This window comes from Diceros bicornis, chromosome 5 (assembly GCF_020826845.1).
Source record: "Diceros bicornis minor isolate mBicDic1 chromosome 5, mDicBic1.mat.cur, whole genome shotgun sequence".
Lineage (NCBI taxonomy): Eukaryota > Metazoa > Chordata > Mammalia > Perissodactyla > Rhinocerotidae > Diceros > Diceros bicornis.
In genome coordinates, this window is record NC_080744.1 from 40,837,531 (window position 1) to 40,852,882 (window position 15,352).

The window sequence follows — 15,352 nt, forward strand, 5'->3', positions numbered from 1 at the left end:
TCCTCCTCTTTTTGCTGAGGAAGACCAGCTCTGAGCTAACATCTATTGCCAATCCTCCTCCTTTTTTTTTCCCCCCAAAGCCCCAGTAGATAGCTGTATGTCATAGTTGCACATCCTTCTAGTTGCTGTATGTGGGACGCGGCCTCAGCATGGCCGGAGAAGCGGTGCGTCGGTGCGCCCGGGATCCGAACCCGAGCAGCCATAGTGGAGCGCGTGCACTTAACCGCTAAGCCACGGGGCCAGCCCCATGGTTTTTGTTTTTGTTTTTGTCATCCTGCTGGAATGGTCTCTGTTTATTTCCAGCCACCAGATTTTAAGGCTGAGAAAAGGATCTCTGAAAGACCTCCGAAGAGAGCCTCACAGAGAAGTTTCCTTGCCTCCTGCAAGTCCCCCTTGTGTCCCCTTCATGCTTCTGACACTGCAGGGTCACGTGAGCCCTCACTTCATCAATGTTATTCTTGTGAAGCTCTGGTTCTAGATAAGCCAGATCATCTTTTCTCTTACAGATGCTACTCAGGCAAGAGAAGGGCCTTCTCGGGAAACTTCTCCCCGGGAAGGCCCTGCATCTGGCTGGGCGGCCCTAGGTCTTTCCTACAAAGTGCAGTGGCCACTACACATTCTCTTCACCCCTGCTGTCCTGGAAAAGTGAGTATTTCTGAGTTTCTCACAAGTAAATATTACACACCTTACTTCCAGTGAAAGAAATTAGCAGGAATAGGATTGGTGGGAGCAAAAAAGCCACTTAACTAGTTTTTAATGGTCTATGAATCGGAGGTTGCAAACTCAAATGACTTTAGGGGCTAGGCAGAAAACATTGATAAGTAAAGCTGAAGATGGAGACGATAGGGGGTGGTGGATGCTGGAATGAACAGGAGGGTCAAATCCTTAAAACCATCAGTTTGTTTGTTTTTTTAATCTGAAAATAACAAACAGTTTATAGGCTGCCAGTTTGTGACCTCTGGAAAATGCAGTCTCAGGCACCATATTGTGAGTCTGGCCCTTGATAATTCTATCAGACTGACAAGGTTCCTCCCTAACTCTTGTAAGTTTTTGCTGATTTACTTGGGAAGACTCTCCAAGCCCAAGTGTTTGCTGTAGACTTTAGCCACTGGGGAGAAGATCACCTCCTTACCCCCAGGGAGAGGCAATGGGGGAGCCAAGCTAGTGGGTGGAATAAAGGAGCTGGACCAAGGTGGTAAAAGACTCTCTTGGATCAGCTTTGGTCTTTATCCCAAGAGCCTGCCAAGTGCTGTTGCTTGGCCCCATCAGGAACTGATGTCCCCAAACCACAAGGGAACTAGAGCACTAAGGAAAGGAGGCAGGGGAAGCATACTTGGCTGGTGGTGGCCTTGGAAATCCATCACCACCTCAAAATCCATTTCATGGACTTTCCAAATCGTATTACAGGTTCGGGCCCTGGCCCCTGGCATGACAGGAGGAGGGAAGCTGTCCTGCTCAGGCTAGACGCATGGAGAAAAGGGAAACAAATGAACAGAAGGGCCCCTTTTCCTTCCTGTTCCTGTTCACAACCTTCTCTGCTTTTTTGGGGTAGAGAAGGTTAGGGTATGACAGGCTAGGCATAAACTGGAAAAGACAGGCAGGTTCAGGAAGAAGATTCTGTGGCAGGTTCAGAGCCCACAGCTCACCTAAGTAAGCTCTGCAGACCTTGTCCAAAGAGCCTCTAAAGTGCCATAGCTCCCAGCGTCCCACAGGCAGATAGTCCACTCACCTCCTCCCTTGATATGCTCTTAACACCCTTGAAGAAATCAAGCTCAGAAGTATTTTTCAAAACTTTTTATTAGGAAAATTTCCAAATAAAAATAAAAGTGTGGACTACACTGAACTCTGATGTGGACTACAATGAACTCTTATGTATGCATTATCCAGCTTCAATAAGCATCAACATTATGCTACTTGTTTCATCTTTCTTTTTTTGTTAGAGCCTTTTAAAGCAAATCCCAGACATGTCATTTCACTCCATCACTATGCAATTAAAAAAAGGCATGGGTTTAACATAACTATAATGCCATTATCACACTCAATAAAATTAATAATAATTCCATATTATTTAATATCCAGTCCACATTAAAATTTCCCCTATTATCTTAAAAAATTTTTTTTATGGTTGGGTTTGTTCAAATCAGAATCTAAAGAAGGTGTTCTATTTTCAATATGTTGTTCCATTAGAAGTAGGTAATTTTTAAAACCAAATGGAATCGGATTGTCTTCTGCAAGCCTGCCTAAGAACAGGTAAATGTACCGTGTTCCACCGGGAATCTGTTGCTCTTCCCATTTGTCTTCTCGGTACGGGGGCTCAGCATTAGGCAGCTAGTGCCTGAGCTAGTTGGGAGGTTGATCTCAGTGAGGGGAGCCCTCAATTGTATTTTCTCTTTTTTGGGCTTCAGGACAGAGAATCAGATTAACCAAAATCCTTGATTCCTAACACATTCTTATTATGGGTCCATGCAAGACCCTCCTTCCTTCCTTCTTACACACACTCACATGCACACACCATAAAACCACTTCCCAGCACAAAAACTAGAACACTGACAGTAATGTCCATCTACCTATGTTCTTTCCCAGTTCTGCTGCCTTGCCTCTCCCAACCCAAGGTGACCACTATCCTAAATTCCATGTTTTCTATCCTTTTTATATGTAGTTTTATAACATCTATGTATTTTCCCAAAAAAGTATACTTTTTTCTATTTAGTTGTTTTAAGCATTATAAAAACGGGTATTAGGCTATATGTAATCTTTTGAGATTTTCCTTTTTCATTCAAAATCATTTTGCTAGGAGTAATTGTGTTGTATAGCTGAAGTTCATTAATTTTGACAGCTATGTAATATTCCATCATATAAAATAAACCACGGTTTATTTGTCCACATCTCTAGCCATTCTTATTTCCTTCCTGTGTTTTTGGGGAGGAGTAGGTGGCACAAAGTCCTAGGGTCTGTCATGTGGGTGCGGTGGGGAATGAAGTTTTTATCTCAGATAGCCTGATGTTTATGTCCTAGGTACAACGTTGTTTTCAAGTACTTACTGAGTGTGCGCCGGGTACAAGCTGAACTGCAGCACTGCTGGGCCCTCCAGATGCAGCGCAAGCACCTCAAGTCCAACCAGACTGACGCAGTCAAGTGGCGCCTAAGAAATCACATGGCATTCTTGGTGGATAATCTCCAGTACTATCTCCAGGTCTGTGCCAAGGGATGAGTAGAAGGAAGGGGTATGAAAAGAAGTCCAGGAGGTTGGCAAGAGTTACTGAAGAGGGGCTGCAGTCCTACATTTGATGAAACACTGGGGTTTGAGAAAATGCACTTATATCACTGGGCATGTTTCTTGGGGGCATTTTAGAGGAAAGTGGAAATAAATGGATGAAGGATAATGAGGAGTTAGGGTCCTTATCAGCAATGCATTATTTAACTTTTGTTGACCTGACCCTTATTTTTATCGTTTGCTGTACTTCTGGAATCCTATAGGACTTAACCAAGTCAGTCAGCAGAGGGGATTGGGTTGGGGCAGGGGGAGGGGGGTCTGCCAAGGCAGTGGAGGTTGTTAGGAACTAGTCAGATAACTTTCTACAAGGCTAGGCAACATAAGGGTGTCTTTGGTCAGCCTTAGAGTGGCTTGGACAGGAGGAAGATGAGTAGGGGCAAAGAATTTTTATTTCATCCTGTCCTTGGCATCTTAATATTGTTGAGTGCTTAGAATATGCAAGGTGCTAAAATTATGTTTGATTTTACCTGTCTGTCAGGTAGATGTGCTGGAGTCACAATTCTCACAGCTGCTTCATCAAATCAATTCTACCCGAGACTTTGAAAGCATCCGACTGGCTCATGACCACTTCCTGAGCAATTTGCTGGCTCAGTCCTTTATCCTGTTGAAACCTGTAAGTAGGACTGGTGGTTTCCTCACACTGCTTCTAGCCTGACTGCTCCCTTAGGCCTCTGAGTTCCCAGGATATGGAACTATCATTAAACAATTGTTCAGTCTCCATTTTTCAACATTTTTAACAACTCACAAAGCAAAACTAAAAGGGAATGTTAAAAGGGAACATAAATGTCTTTGAATTTCTGAAATATTATATCATAGGATGTGGTGAGCAGCTATAGATGAAAGAATATGTACTTAACTCTCAGAAGAATTTAAAGAAATTTTTAAAAACCTTTCTGACAGCACAGAAAGACCAATGAAAAGCATATGGCATTTACTTCCTTAGAAATCTTTTGGATCAGGATCATCCAGTTGTTTGAAAGTTTTCACAGACCCCTGAAGTAGTGTCTCCCTCCATGTATGTGTGTGTCTATGTATGTATGTATGTACATATGTACGGATGTATATCTCCTTCAGGGAAGTTATTCTCAACCTTGGCTCGTCGTCGGAATCATCTGGGAGCTGTAAAAATCTAGGACCCAGAGCACTTAAATGTGAATCCCTGGAGTGGAACTCAGGCATCAGTATTTTTCAAAGCTCACAAGTTGGTTCTAATTCCAAGATAAAAGGCAGGAAGATTGAAATGACACCTTGTAGTTTCTTTTTTTTATAATTTTATTTATTTATTTTTCCCCCAAAGCCCCAGTAGATAGTTGTATGTCACAGCTGCACATCCTTCTAGTTGCTGTATGTGGGACACGGCCTCAGCATGGCCAGAGAAGCGGTGCATCGGTGTGCGCCCGGGATCTGAACCCGGGCTGCCAGCAGCGGAGCACGCGCACTTAACCGCTAAGCCATGGGGCCGGCCCATGTAGTTTCTAATATAACAGTTGTACTTTATCTCTGATGTCAGCTAGTTTTTATTTCTCAGTTGTGCCACACCACAAGCGCTACAGACCTCACGTTTGTTCTGGTATTTGGGTGAGCTGAGTTATATAGATGCCACTCCAAAGGGTTCTGTGAATTGAAAACAACCAAGAACCACTGTGACAGATAGACTCCTTGTGTGGCATGAGTGCATCCTTGGGGAAAAACAGAATATCAGAGCAAATGGTCATCATTAAATATTTATTGAGTGCTTACAGTATGCAAGGCACTGGGGATACAAAGAGGTATAAATCATGGCTCTGCCCTTAAGGAGCTCACAATCTAGTTGGAGAAACAAGACATACACACATACACAGATCCGTAAAACACAGGTGACCTGAACAAATGCCACATGAACAATACAGATAACGTACAGGCGAGAGAAGCAGGGGGTCACTAAAGGCTATGGTGGGGAAGGGAGCACCCCCTTGATAGAGTAGGACTTGAACTGGCATCAAGGAGCAGAGTATCCTGGGCACAGGGAACAACATTGAGAGCAAAGCTCAAGGCAGGAGCCCACTTGGTGACTAGTTTAATGTGGCTCGAGGGGAGGTTTTGTGCCAGGGTGACTAAGAGAGTGATAGCATTTTTGCCAGGAAGGGAAAATGCTTTACACATGTTACATTTTGAGGGGCTGGCAGGACTTGCATGTGGCATTGTTGCTCCTGAGGTCAGATGTGGGAGAAGGGGAATAAGTTAGTTCTTAGATTTTCCCAAAGCTTTAATTTCACAGATATACCTTCTTTTCCTAATGCCAACTCTGTTTCCTGGGTAGGTGTTTCACTGCCTGAATGAAATCCTAGATCTCTGTCACAGCTTTTGCTCACTTGTCAGTCAGAACCTGGGCCCACTGGATGAGCGTGGGGCTGCCCAGCTGAGCATCCTGGTGAAGGTGAGTCTGCCTGGCCGTTGGAAGTATGCAGCCTTGTCCAAAGGATAGAGGTGGTTTTGCCAGTGGGGAATTGTGATCTTTCCCTCTGAGTCAATAAAGCATTTCCCCAATACATACACACAGAAGTAACAAGATACAAAGATAAAAATGTTGGTGTCAGTTGATTGTGAAGCAGATAATTATGTGCCGCCTCAGTGTTCACAAACAGTTCAGGCTTGAGTAGTTTATTCAGCCCACCAAATATACACTGGCTTTCTCTTCACTTCCTTGAACTAACCCCCTATTTCACTGAGATTATAATTAGCTGCATGTCACAAAAACACATAGGCTCTCCCCAACCCCAGCACATGATTTATAGAATATATTAATTTGAAACCAGCTGCTAAATTCCTACTGAGAATTAGAGAGTACTTTCATAGGAAGCCATGCAGTCTATGGACTCAAGTAATTTCAGGAGCTAACAGAAATGGGAATATGGGAACGTCAGCTGGTGCTATAGAATTTTTGAGCAAGGCTTTTCCAAGGAATGCCCCCTGCCCCCTTCACTCCACAGGGATAGCTGGTGAGTCTAAAAGGAAAGACAGCTTGAGTCCTTCTCTCTGCAGGGCTTTAGCCGCCAGTCTTCACTCCTATTCAAGATTCTCTCCAGTGTTCGGAATCATCAGATCAACTCGGATTTGGCTCAACTGCTATTACGACTAGATTATAACAAATATTACACCCAGGCTGGTGGAACTCTGGGCAGGTAGGAACAACCCTTGGGGAACTCAGTGGACTGCGTGTATGTGTAGCTTTTTAATGAGTTGTAGAATTCTAGAGCTAGGAGGTGTCTTTAGCCATCACCTAGTCCAAATACCCTCATTTTATAAACAAGGAAACTAAAGCTCAGAGAGATAAAGAGCTGTATCTGATCATCTTTAATAATTTTAATGAAGATTATTTCCCAGTAAAAGTCATCATCATAGTAAAATACTAAAACTCCTGATGCTGAGATAGGTTTTAAGTTCTTGGCTAGGTTGTGTATTGCTATGCTGAGAGGCAGCGTGGCTTCGGTTCCCAGCTCTGACATTAACTAGCTATGCAGCCTACGGAGGCATCCTGTCTCACTGGCTCCCAGCTGCTGTGTCTGTGAAAGTAGGGGACCACCCCTTCTAACTTTAAACTTTTTTTTAATCTAATAGTGCGATTCAGTGGTAGTGGCTTCTCTCAGAGGTCTGTCCCATTCAAAAAAGCACTTTATTGTTCTTCTCTCTCTAAAATATCCTCAAGCAGATATTTTCCTAAGTAAACAATTTTAGCAGAAGAGTCAAAGAACTTTTGAGTTTTAAGATGACATTATCTAGATCACAGATTGCCCTGATTCATATTTCTTTGAAGAAAATCTTGGGAAAGCTTATTTGATGAGGCTCTTTTTTTCTTTTGTAGTTTCGGGATGTGAAAATTTCTGGTTCACAAACTGAAATAACAGTCAATCCCACCGTGTTCCCAAGTCTGTAACAGAAGATTCAAAACAAACATCTCATTCTCTAGCCACTCACCAAATGTCTGCAGTCTACTGAGAGGGCTCTACCTTTCCTCCTAGAAGCAACTACTGAACATCCATGGGTACAAATCCTTCCCATTGTTCCCATGTGGAAGGATCTGCCCACCTTAGGCGAGTTCTTAACTCGCCCACCAAGGAAGAAGCGGAGCATCAGCTCTCCCTCTGCTGACCACAAGATCGTTACATCGAGAACATCTGTTGGATACGTTCATTTATTGAGCACCTACTGTGTGCCTAGGCAAGCTGTGAGAGACAAAGCAGTAAGTAAGATAGATGAGAAAGTTAACTATTTTATGGCTCATGTGAAAAAGGAGTTTTATTTATAAATAGGTCCACTGCTGGATGTTACCACTGAGCAAGAAAGGCATCAGGTAAGATAGGCTTCCCCTCGCCCCACAGACCCTCTTTCCTCCTTCAGAAAATTGAAATTGAGAGTCTTCCATCCTTAAGGATCTTCAAAACTGAATCTAAAGAATTTTACCAATAACTTCCAATTATTTCACATTGGTAAAAAGGTTAATTCTAGCTATTGATAATGTCTTTAAAGTATTTTTCCTCTTTACAAAGAAAAAGGTCCTTATAAAAAAAATTGCAGGTCCAATTATCCTCTCTTAGAAGAACCACAGGAGTTGAGGGTCTCCTAATCTGGCCCAACCATCACTGGTAATCATTAATGTTCACATCAGTATGAACTAAAATCAATATTCATTGAACAACAACTCCCTCCAAACTGAGAAAGAATGCAGCATTCTGGTCCTCATCTCTACATCTTCTGCCACATAATACATACCCTAATTCCCTGCAGTTGTCAGCTAAAGATGATCCCTTCCACTGCTGCCTCTGGAGCAGAGGTTAGCAAACTATGGCCTGCCATCTGTTTTTGTAAATAAAGTTTTATTGGAACATAGCCACACTCATTTGTTTACCTATTGTCTAAGGTTGCTTTCATGCTATCATGGCAGAGGTGAGTGGTTTTGACACACCAAATGGCCCACAAAGCCTAAAGTATTTACTGTTTGGCAGAAAAAAAAAATTTTTTTTTTAAAGGTTTTATTTATTTATTTTCCCCCCAAAGCCCCAGTAGATAGTTGTATGTCATAGCTGCACATCCTTCCAGTTGCTGTATGTGGGACACGGCCCCAGCATGGCCGGAGAAGCGGCGCGTCGGTGCGCCCCCGGGATCCGAACCCGGGCCGCCAGCAGCGGAGCACGCGCACTTAACCACTAAGCCACGGGGCCGGCCCAGAAAAAAATTTTTAACCCCTCCTTTAGCAAATGAGAGGACATCAACAGGGATGATGCTTAGGTGCAGGAAAGGAATAGCTTCCAACAACTGTGACAACAATAATAGTTATAAAATTTTGGGCCTCTGGTAGAGCTTCTAACATTTCCAAGTGTTATCACTGTGTTTCTCATGTTTACCCTTGCGGAAAGTCATCCCATCACGCTTACAGTCACGGCCCATTCACAGCAAATGGTCCTTTTCCCTTTTAGCTCTGAGAGAGCACAGTACCCACAGGTCAGCTGTTCGTGAGCCCAACTCTAAAGAGACAGATTTTTTTTTTAATTGCCAGGAAACTTAGAGCTTTGCCTAATTCCACTCAACTTTTGGCACAACTATTAATCTGGTTAATATTTGCTAACTGTAAAATCAGGTTTTGGGAAGTATTAAATTTTAGACAACCCAGGATATTTTGACAGTGCTGCCACAGAAAACTTTAAAATTCACTCTTTGTTATTTTCCTTGGCTAGCTGTCCTATAATGAACAATCCTATTGAAAACCACAGAAAAGGTAGTATGTTTGCCTTGCTATTTGTTCTGAGATTAAGCTCAAAGAAATTGATGAAGAAATCCCAGTTACTACAACCAAAGAGAGTCAACGTTTATTTTATCATAAAAGTCCAGCAAATAAAACTATATACAAGATCCATGCAAGGAATCTAGTTACACACAAGACACATTTAAAACCTGGTTAAAACAATCTCCACAACGGCAGGGAATAAAACCAGTAAGACCAAGTATCCTTAGTGAGAAACATAATCGTGTTTATATTTTGGATGCTGCTTGAATCCAATTCTCTGCCCAACAATGAGGCACTGGATCACCCACTCTTGTGACACCACAGGCAGCTGCAATGCTTCAGCACACTTCAGCACCGAGGCTGGGCACGAGGGGTCCGTCACCACCACATCAAATACCCCTAAAGCAATATCTGCAGGAAGTAGGGGAAGGTGAACGAGGAAAGGAGACTCAATTTAGCCCTCCATTAAAAAGATGTGCCTTCTAGCCAGTAATCCCACTCTGCCCAAGCTAAAGCCCTTGATGTCAAACACATGTGCTACTGATCACAACCAAAAGTTATAATCACTGTAACTTGTAGAAATGCTGACCTTGTAGAAATGTTCAGCAAATACACCACTGGATACCAGTAGAAGCATAAATAGCTCAGTGCTGCACTCATGTTGGCTCACCTCTTGAAGGTAGTCCTTTTTTTGTCTTAGAAACATGGATACATTCAACCTGTCAGGACTGAGACTTAGACTACAAGGCCTAACAGCTATGGGTCTAAGGACATCCTTGGAGCAATGACAACACACACACTTTCCAGATACCTTTGTTATGAGCACTTGAATGGTGCTGCTTCACGGAGGCTGCCCCTCCAGTCATGAGGATCTCAGACCAGAGCTCCAAGAAGTTCTGCTGTTGGTCTGATACCAGGAGTACCTTCAGATTCTGGAAAGGGTTTTCACGGGGTTGCCTATGAAGGAGTCAGAGACACAGCACCTTGGAATTGGAAAGGACTTGAGCATGACAGATATCCAACAACAGCCCTTCTGCAGAGGGACTCAGGTACATCTGAATGCTTTCAAAAGCCCTGCATTAAGGCAAACCACCCCACTCCCCCTTTCTGTGAATGATGTGTATTCTCTGGGATCCTGGTCTTCTAATCCACCCCTTCTGATTTCCATGTTTGTCCTGGGGCCGAGAATAAGCCAAATCATGCTCCTGAGCCTATATTTTTAAGTACCTTGCTTAAAACTTAGTCCCCTAACCTTACAGGTTGAGAATACTGAACCTACATGAAAATTCTCACACATTTTCAAAAGGTCCCTAACCAATATACTCTAGGGAAATAAAGTAGATGAGTTGCTAAAATCTCAAACCCACTCAAATTTATCCTACAATCATTCTAGTTCTAGAAATATGTACTCTTTCAGCTAGATCCTCCCCACTCCAAAAGCCTGCTGTCTTCCTGTCTACCATTCTAGAGGGCCTCTCAAATACTCACCAATCCAGAATTCTCTGTTCCTCAAGGCTGTACCCAGCTGGCAGCAGATAATTGCGGTAATTCTGGAGCTGGTTGGCATGGCAACTGTCATGGACCCAGACATGAGACACACAAGGAATCCCACTGGCAAGGCACAGGAAGTACTTCCGGGTTCGACAATGCTGATCCGCAATTAAGAGACACTGGTAGGCTGTGTTACACTGGAAAAAAAGGAATAGCACAAATGGCGTCTGGTGACTTCTGTGGAAAGCCCTTGAATAGCAGCCATGATGAGTCATAGAGAACATCTGAACACTTCCAAATATTATCCAAAATGTGACTGAACCTGTCCTGCCCAAGGCCTCTTTTCTCAATGAAAGGCCCAAATGGCTTCCCTAGACATTCTTTCTGCCTCACCTGCAGCATTCTGGGGGCCTAAATCCTCACGGGACAACCAAACCACCTGTATTCAGCCTTTCAGGATAAGAACATCTCTGTAATCGAGATTTCTATTAAACACAAATTTTAATCTGCTTTTGCCCCAGCAACAGAATCATAGCCATTAACTAACCCAAGGTTCTAACTTCTCTTCCTTATACGCAGTAAAAATTCTATTTCATGCAACAACGTTTTGGCAGTGTCCCAGTTCTGGAAATCTCGAGCTACTATATCCAACCTCTTCAACCTCTCTCAGGCCTCTTCTCATCACTGCCCCTCTAGGAGGCTACACAAACAAACTCCTCACCTGGGCTTCATTGAAGTCTTCGAGAATATAGCCAGCTCCTGCTCGAAGCTGGGATTCTGTGTACTGCTTGTTGAAAGGAGGAATTTCTAAAAATTCTATATGAAAAAAAGAGATAACCAAGATAATAATTACTACTAGTTGGTTTCTTATTTGCCACTTTATACCTGATTCTGACTGCCCCCTTTTCCCTTCCCCACCTATCTCCACAGCTTTGTATTCCAAAGACAGGCCAAGGGCTTCCCCATGGGTCAGCAAGAGATCTGTCCTAAGGCCTATAAAATGCTGCCAAGAGAAGGGACAAGAGCAGGAGGAGTGGGGAAGATGAGAAATGGAGGTAGGTCCTAGACCTAAAAACATCCAAGGTTTCTGCACTAAGACTAAGTCATGGGACTGTTCACTGGGATGGACACACAACCACTTCCCATAGTAATGTATTCCAATTTGAGTAACCCTTACCATCAGGAAGTTCTTCCTTATGTCTACCCTAAATCTTTCCTACAATCTAAGCCCATTTCCTCTAATTCTGCCTTCTGTGGAGAAGAAGAATAGCTGATTAGCACTTTTTACAATAAAGCCTTCAAATTCCCCCTTCATCAGCATTTCTACCCCCTGTAAAACTCTGATAAACCAGAATGCTCAAAGTAGGGTTTCTAAAATTTAACTGATTAAGTAAAGGTTAGCCAGAAAATCCTTTTCCAACCTTTTTATTGAAAACTATCTACCTTTGATGATCTTGAAGTACCTCAGGACACTGAACATCAATGACTGCTCTACAGTCTTGAGGGTGAAGTAGAAGTTATGAGAGATGAGGCTGAAGCTGTAATGACCCTAGGCAATTAGAAATTGCTTCTTTTGACCAAATATCTAATTTGTGCTTGTTTTCTTGTCATCTGCTCCTCTCATATATAAATACACATTAAAAAAAAAAAGGAAAAAGACATTAGAAATTTTAGTTAATTAGGAGTTCTGAGAAATTAAGTTCTAATGAACTTATCACAAATTTAAAAAACCCAACCAAATGCATAAAAGTTCAATGCCAGGACCACTCCCCTTCCCCCTCACACCCAATGGGAAAACCTGTAAAGCAGACCCCTTGCAGAGATGGCTCCCCATGTTGGTGCCCTCCCTGCCAGCTGCAGCTGCTCAGGCAGTGCTGATGCCCCAAACTTAGGCCTCTACAGCTTTGTTTTGGTCTGAGTGGCTGGCCTATTCACTTTTATTGCTCTTTTTTTGATTTAGCATTTTTCAAATTCTTCTCAAAATGAAAACTCAAACTGGAAACACTGCGTGGTTATAAGAAACTCAGAATATAGCAGGACTATTTCTCAGTTTCGTCACTGCATCCTTTTGACCCATCTCAATATATCATGTCACAATTTTCAGTGCCAATACTCTACTGCTGAGTCACTGCCAAGGTCCCTCATGGCCCTTTATTTTTCTCAAGACTTCTATTTTATGTCTGATTAATCCAGGACTGTCTCTAGTCCTGACCTATTTAGATTTTAATCCCCAATTACATTTCCTTGTATTTGTGTAATCAAATATTATCCTATATAGGCAGTCCATTTCTCTAATTTTTCTCAATTAGTTTGGATTTAATTTATTTCTGACTAATGAGTGATCCTGCCTATGAACAGGTTTCTAATTCTATCATCTAAATCAAGGATGAACGTACTAAATAAATCCAACTCTAGAGTCAATCCCTGGCTGATGGATCCCCGATGGTGTGCCACCTAACAAGACCAGGTGCCATATTCTTCACTCATTAATAAATATGTCTCATAAGATGGATTCACATATTTTACTGAGCTCCTGATATAAACTGACATCTAAGAGATTCCCATTTATTTGCAAGACATATTACATATTTCTTGAAAACTAATTTTGTAGAGCATTGTTTTAGTACAAATGTCTTCGGGCATCTTAAGATTGAGGAACCTCTAAACATTCTCATATGCCAAAAAAATCGAGGATTTTGGTGGTGTTGGGGCAATGTCCAAGGATAAAGAAGCAACATAAAGCAGACCTATTCACCATAACCATACTTTCCACAAGCTTTCCACAAGAAACCTACAGATCCATCTAAAAAACTGTCCAAATTCCTTCTCATTTAGACAAGGCCTAATTCCCTTCACTCACGGTTACAAGGATGGGATTAAAAACATTTGATATATCAGCAAGGGGGAACAGAGGGAATTTGTATGAGTTCAGTTTCTGAGATCTCATATAGGCTCACAGATTTTTAAGCAAGTAGACAGTCTGCATCTCATACCAAAGCCGGCTTTCTTGGTTGGCCATGCTGTACCAACCAACAAATAAAACATCTACAGATCTGCCCTGTGAAGTCCTGGTCTAGGGAAGGGCAAGGAATGTGTTGGAAGATAAAGACTAGAGTCCAGCAATACTGTGAAAGCAAAAGAAAACAAGATGACGAACACTATTTTAATGCCATGACACACCTCTTCACAGAATACTCAAGGGACTCCTAATTACTTATGATCAAAGTAAAACTATATTCTTGGCTAGCAAACTCCTCACACACCTTATCTTCCAGTGTACCTATCTGAATTCTGTCTGACAAACCAGGCTTGGGGTACACTTAACCTTAAAACTCCCACACTCGCCACACCTGCTCCCACACCCTAGAGCCTCTCTACTGACGATTCTTTATGTGCCTTCCAGATAGGAAAAACCCTAACTGCAACTCCCTGACCAGCCTTCCCATGTCCCTGTACAGATCTCCATGTGGCTGCAGCTGGTGAGATATAGTTTTGGTTAATTAGGAAAGAATCACCCACACACCTAAAATGCCAACAATCATAGACCTGCAGTGGTGTTATTTTATGATAACCACATTCCCTAATTTGATTCCCTCTTGCAAGACTCAAAGTTAGTCAGAACTCTAACTTGTAGAACATCATTCCATTTGGACCTTTAGCCTTTACAGACACATTTGGAGACTGCTGTCAGTCGGTTACAGTGCATACAGCCACGTGCGGCATAACGACGTTTTGGTCAATGACAGAGCACACATACGAAGGTTCCATAAGATTACTACTATATAGCCTAGGTGTGTATTAGGCTGTACCATCTAGGTTTGTGTAAGTACACTCTATGTTGTTTTCACGAATACGAAATTACCCAACAACACATTTCTCAGAATGTATCCCCGTCGTTAAGCAGTGCATGACTGTACATTTGTATCTGCCCATTTTCTCTCCTGGATCACACACTCGTTAGACAGTTGAAATAATTTTTATCTCTCCCCACTGCAGCCTTCACCCTAAGTAACAGACAACATAGAAATGCAATGTATAGATTTAGTTTAAGGTTGAAGAGACGTACAAGAGCTGAAAAGGCCTAGAAGCTGTTTCTCTGAAATCGCCCTGGGGCCCTGGGCACCCCACATTTCCAGTCTTACACACAGACCTCAAGAAAATGAACTTTGCCCCCACAAGGGTTTTCTCTGGCAGGTGCTCCTAGAACACAAATGGGAAAGATGGCAGGGTATTCAGAAAGCTGACTGACTTGATGAGTGTCGTAGGGTAAAATGAACACTGGGTTCTAGTCCCAAGTCTACCATTTGTTGTTGTTAGTACTGTTGAGTTGACTCTGACTCCTAGCAACCCTGTGTACAGCAGAGCAGAACCCTGTCCGGTCTTTTTTGCGCTATCCTCTCATCTCCTGGAGCTATATCAGATGATGCTCTGCTGCTTTCATAGGCTTTTCATGGCCAATTTTTTCAGAAGTGCGTGGCCAGGTCCTTCTTCCTTGTCTGTCTTAGTCTGGAAGCTCTGCTGAAACCTGTCCACCATGGGTGACCCTAGTATTGAAATACCAGTGGCAGAGCTTTCAGCATCACAGCAACATGCAGCTGCCGCAATATGACAACTGACAGATGGGTGGTGTGGTTCCCTGAGCAGGAAACGGACCTGGGCCATGGCAGTAAGAGTGCCGAATCTTAACCACTAGACCACCAGGGTTGTCTAAGTCTACCATTACTGTGGACAAAAAGCAACATTTAACCTCTCCAAGCTTGTTTCCTCATCTGTAAAACACATGATAAGATCTGTCTCCCATCTGCCTCACAGGATTGTTTTGAGGA

General features: G+C 42.7%; 2 protein-coding genes across 12 annotated transcripts in view; one reads left to right on the top strand and one right to left on the bottom strand.

Annotated features, from left to right (window-relative positions):
- The window catches only part of TUBGCP4 (tubulin gamma complex component 4), a 36,288-nt gene extending 28,263 nt beyond the window's left edge, over window positions 1-8,025 (top strand). Inside the window, exons 13-18 of the mRNA XM_058541402.1 lie at window positions 507-645; window positions 3,016-3,193; window positions 3,753-3,887; window positions 5,574-5,690; window positions 6,296-6,435; window positions 7,116-8,025. Of these exons, the coding sequence (XP_058397385.1) occupies window positions 507-645; window positions 3,016-3,193; window positions 3,753-3,887; window positions 5,574-5,690; window positions 6,296-6,435; window positions 7,116-7,128 (722 nt within the window). The 3' untranslated portion in view covers window positions 7,129-8,025. The remainder of the gene's footprint in view (window positions 1-506; window positions 646-3,015; window positions 3,194-3,752; window positions 3,888-5,573; window positions 5,691-6,295; window positions 6,436-7,115) is intronic.
- A 1,070-nt stretch (window positions 8,026-9,095) lies between these two features.
- The window catches only part of TP53BP1 (tumor protein p53 binding protein 1), a 92,413-nt gene continuing 86,156 nt past the window's right edge, over window positions 9,096-15,352 (bottom strand). For 10 of the 11 annotated variants that reach the window (XM_058541408.1, XM_058541411.1, XM_058541410.1 and 7 more), the window contains 4 exons: window positions 11,248-11,342; window positions 10,524-10,723; window positions 9,847-9,992; window positions 9,096-9,446 (listed from right to left, as the gene is read on the bottom strand). In XM_058541408.1, coding sequence (XP_058397391.1) covers window positions 9,259-9,446; window positions 9,847-9,992; window positions 10,524-10,723; window positions 11,248-11,342 — 629 coding nt within the window. In that variant the 3' untranslated portion in view covers window positions 9,096-9,258. Of the gene's footprint in view, window positions 9,447-9,846; window positions 9,993-10,523; window positions 10,724-11,247; window positions 11,343-12,015; window positions 12,138-15,352 lie in introns of those variants that run through there. The other variant, XM_058541414.1, reaches the window with a different exon arrangement.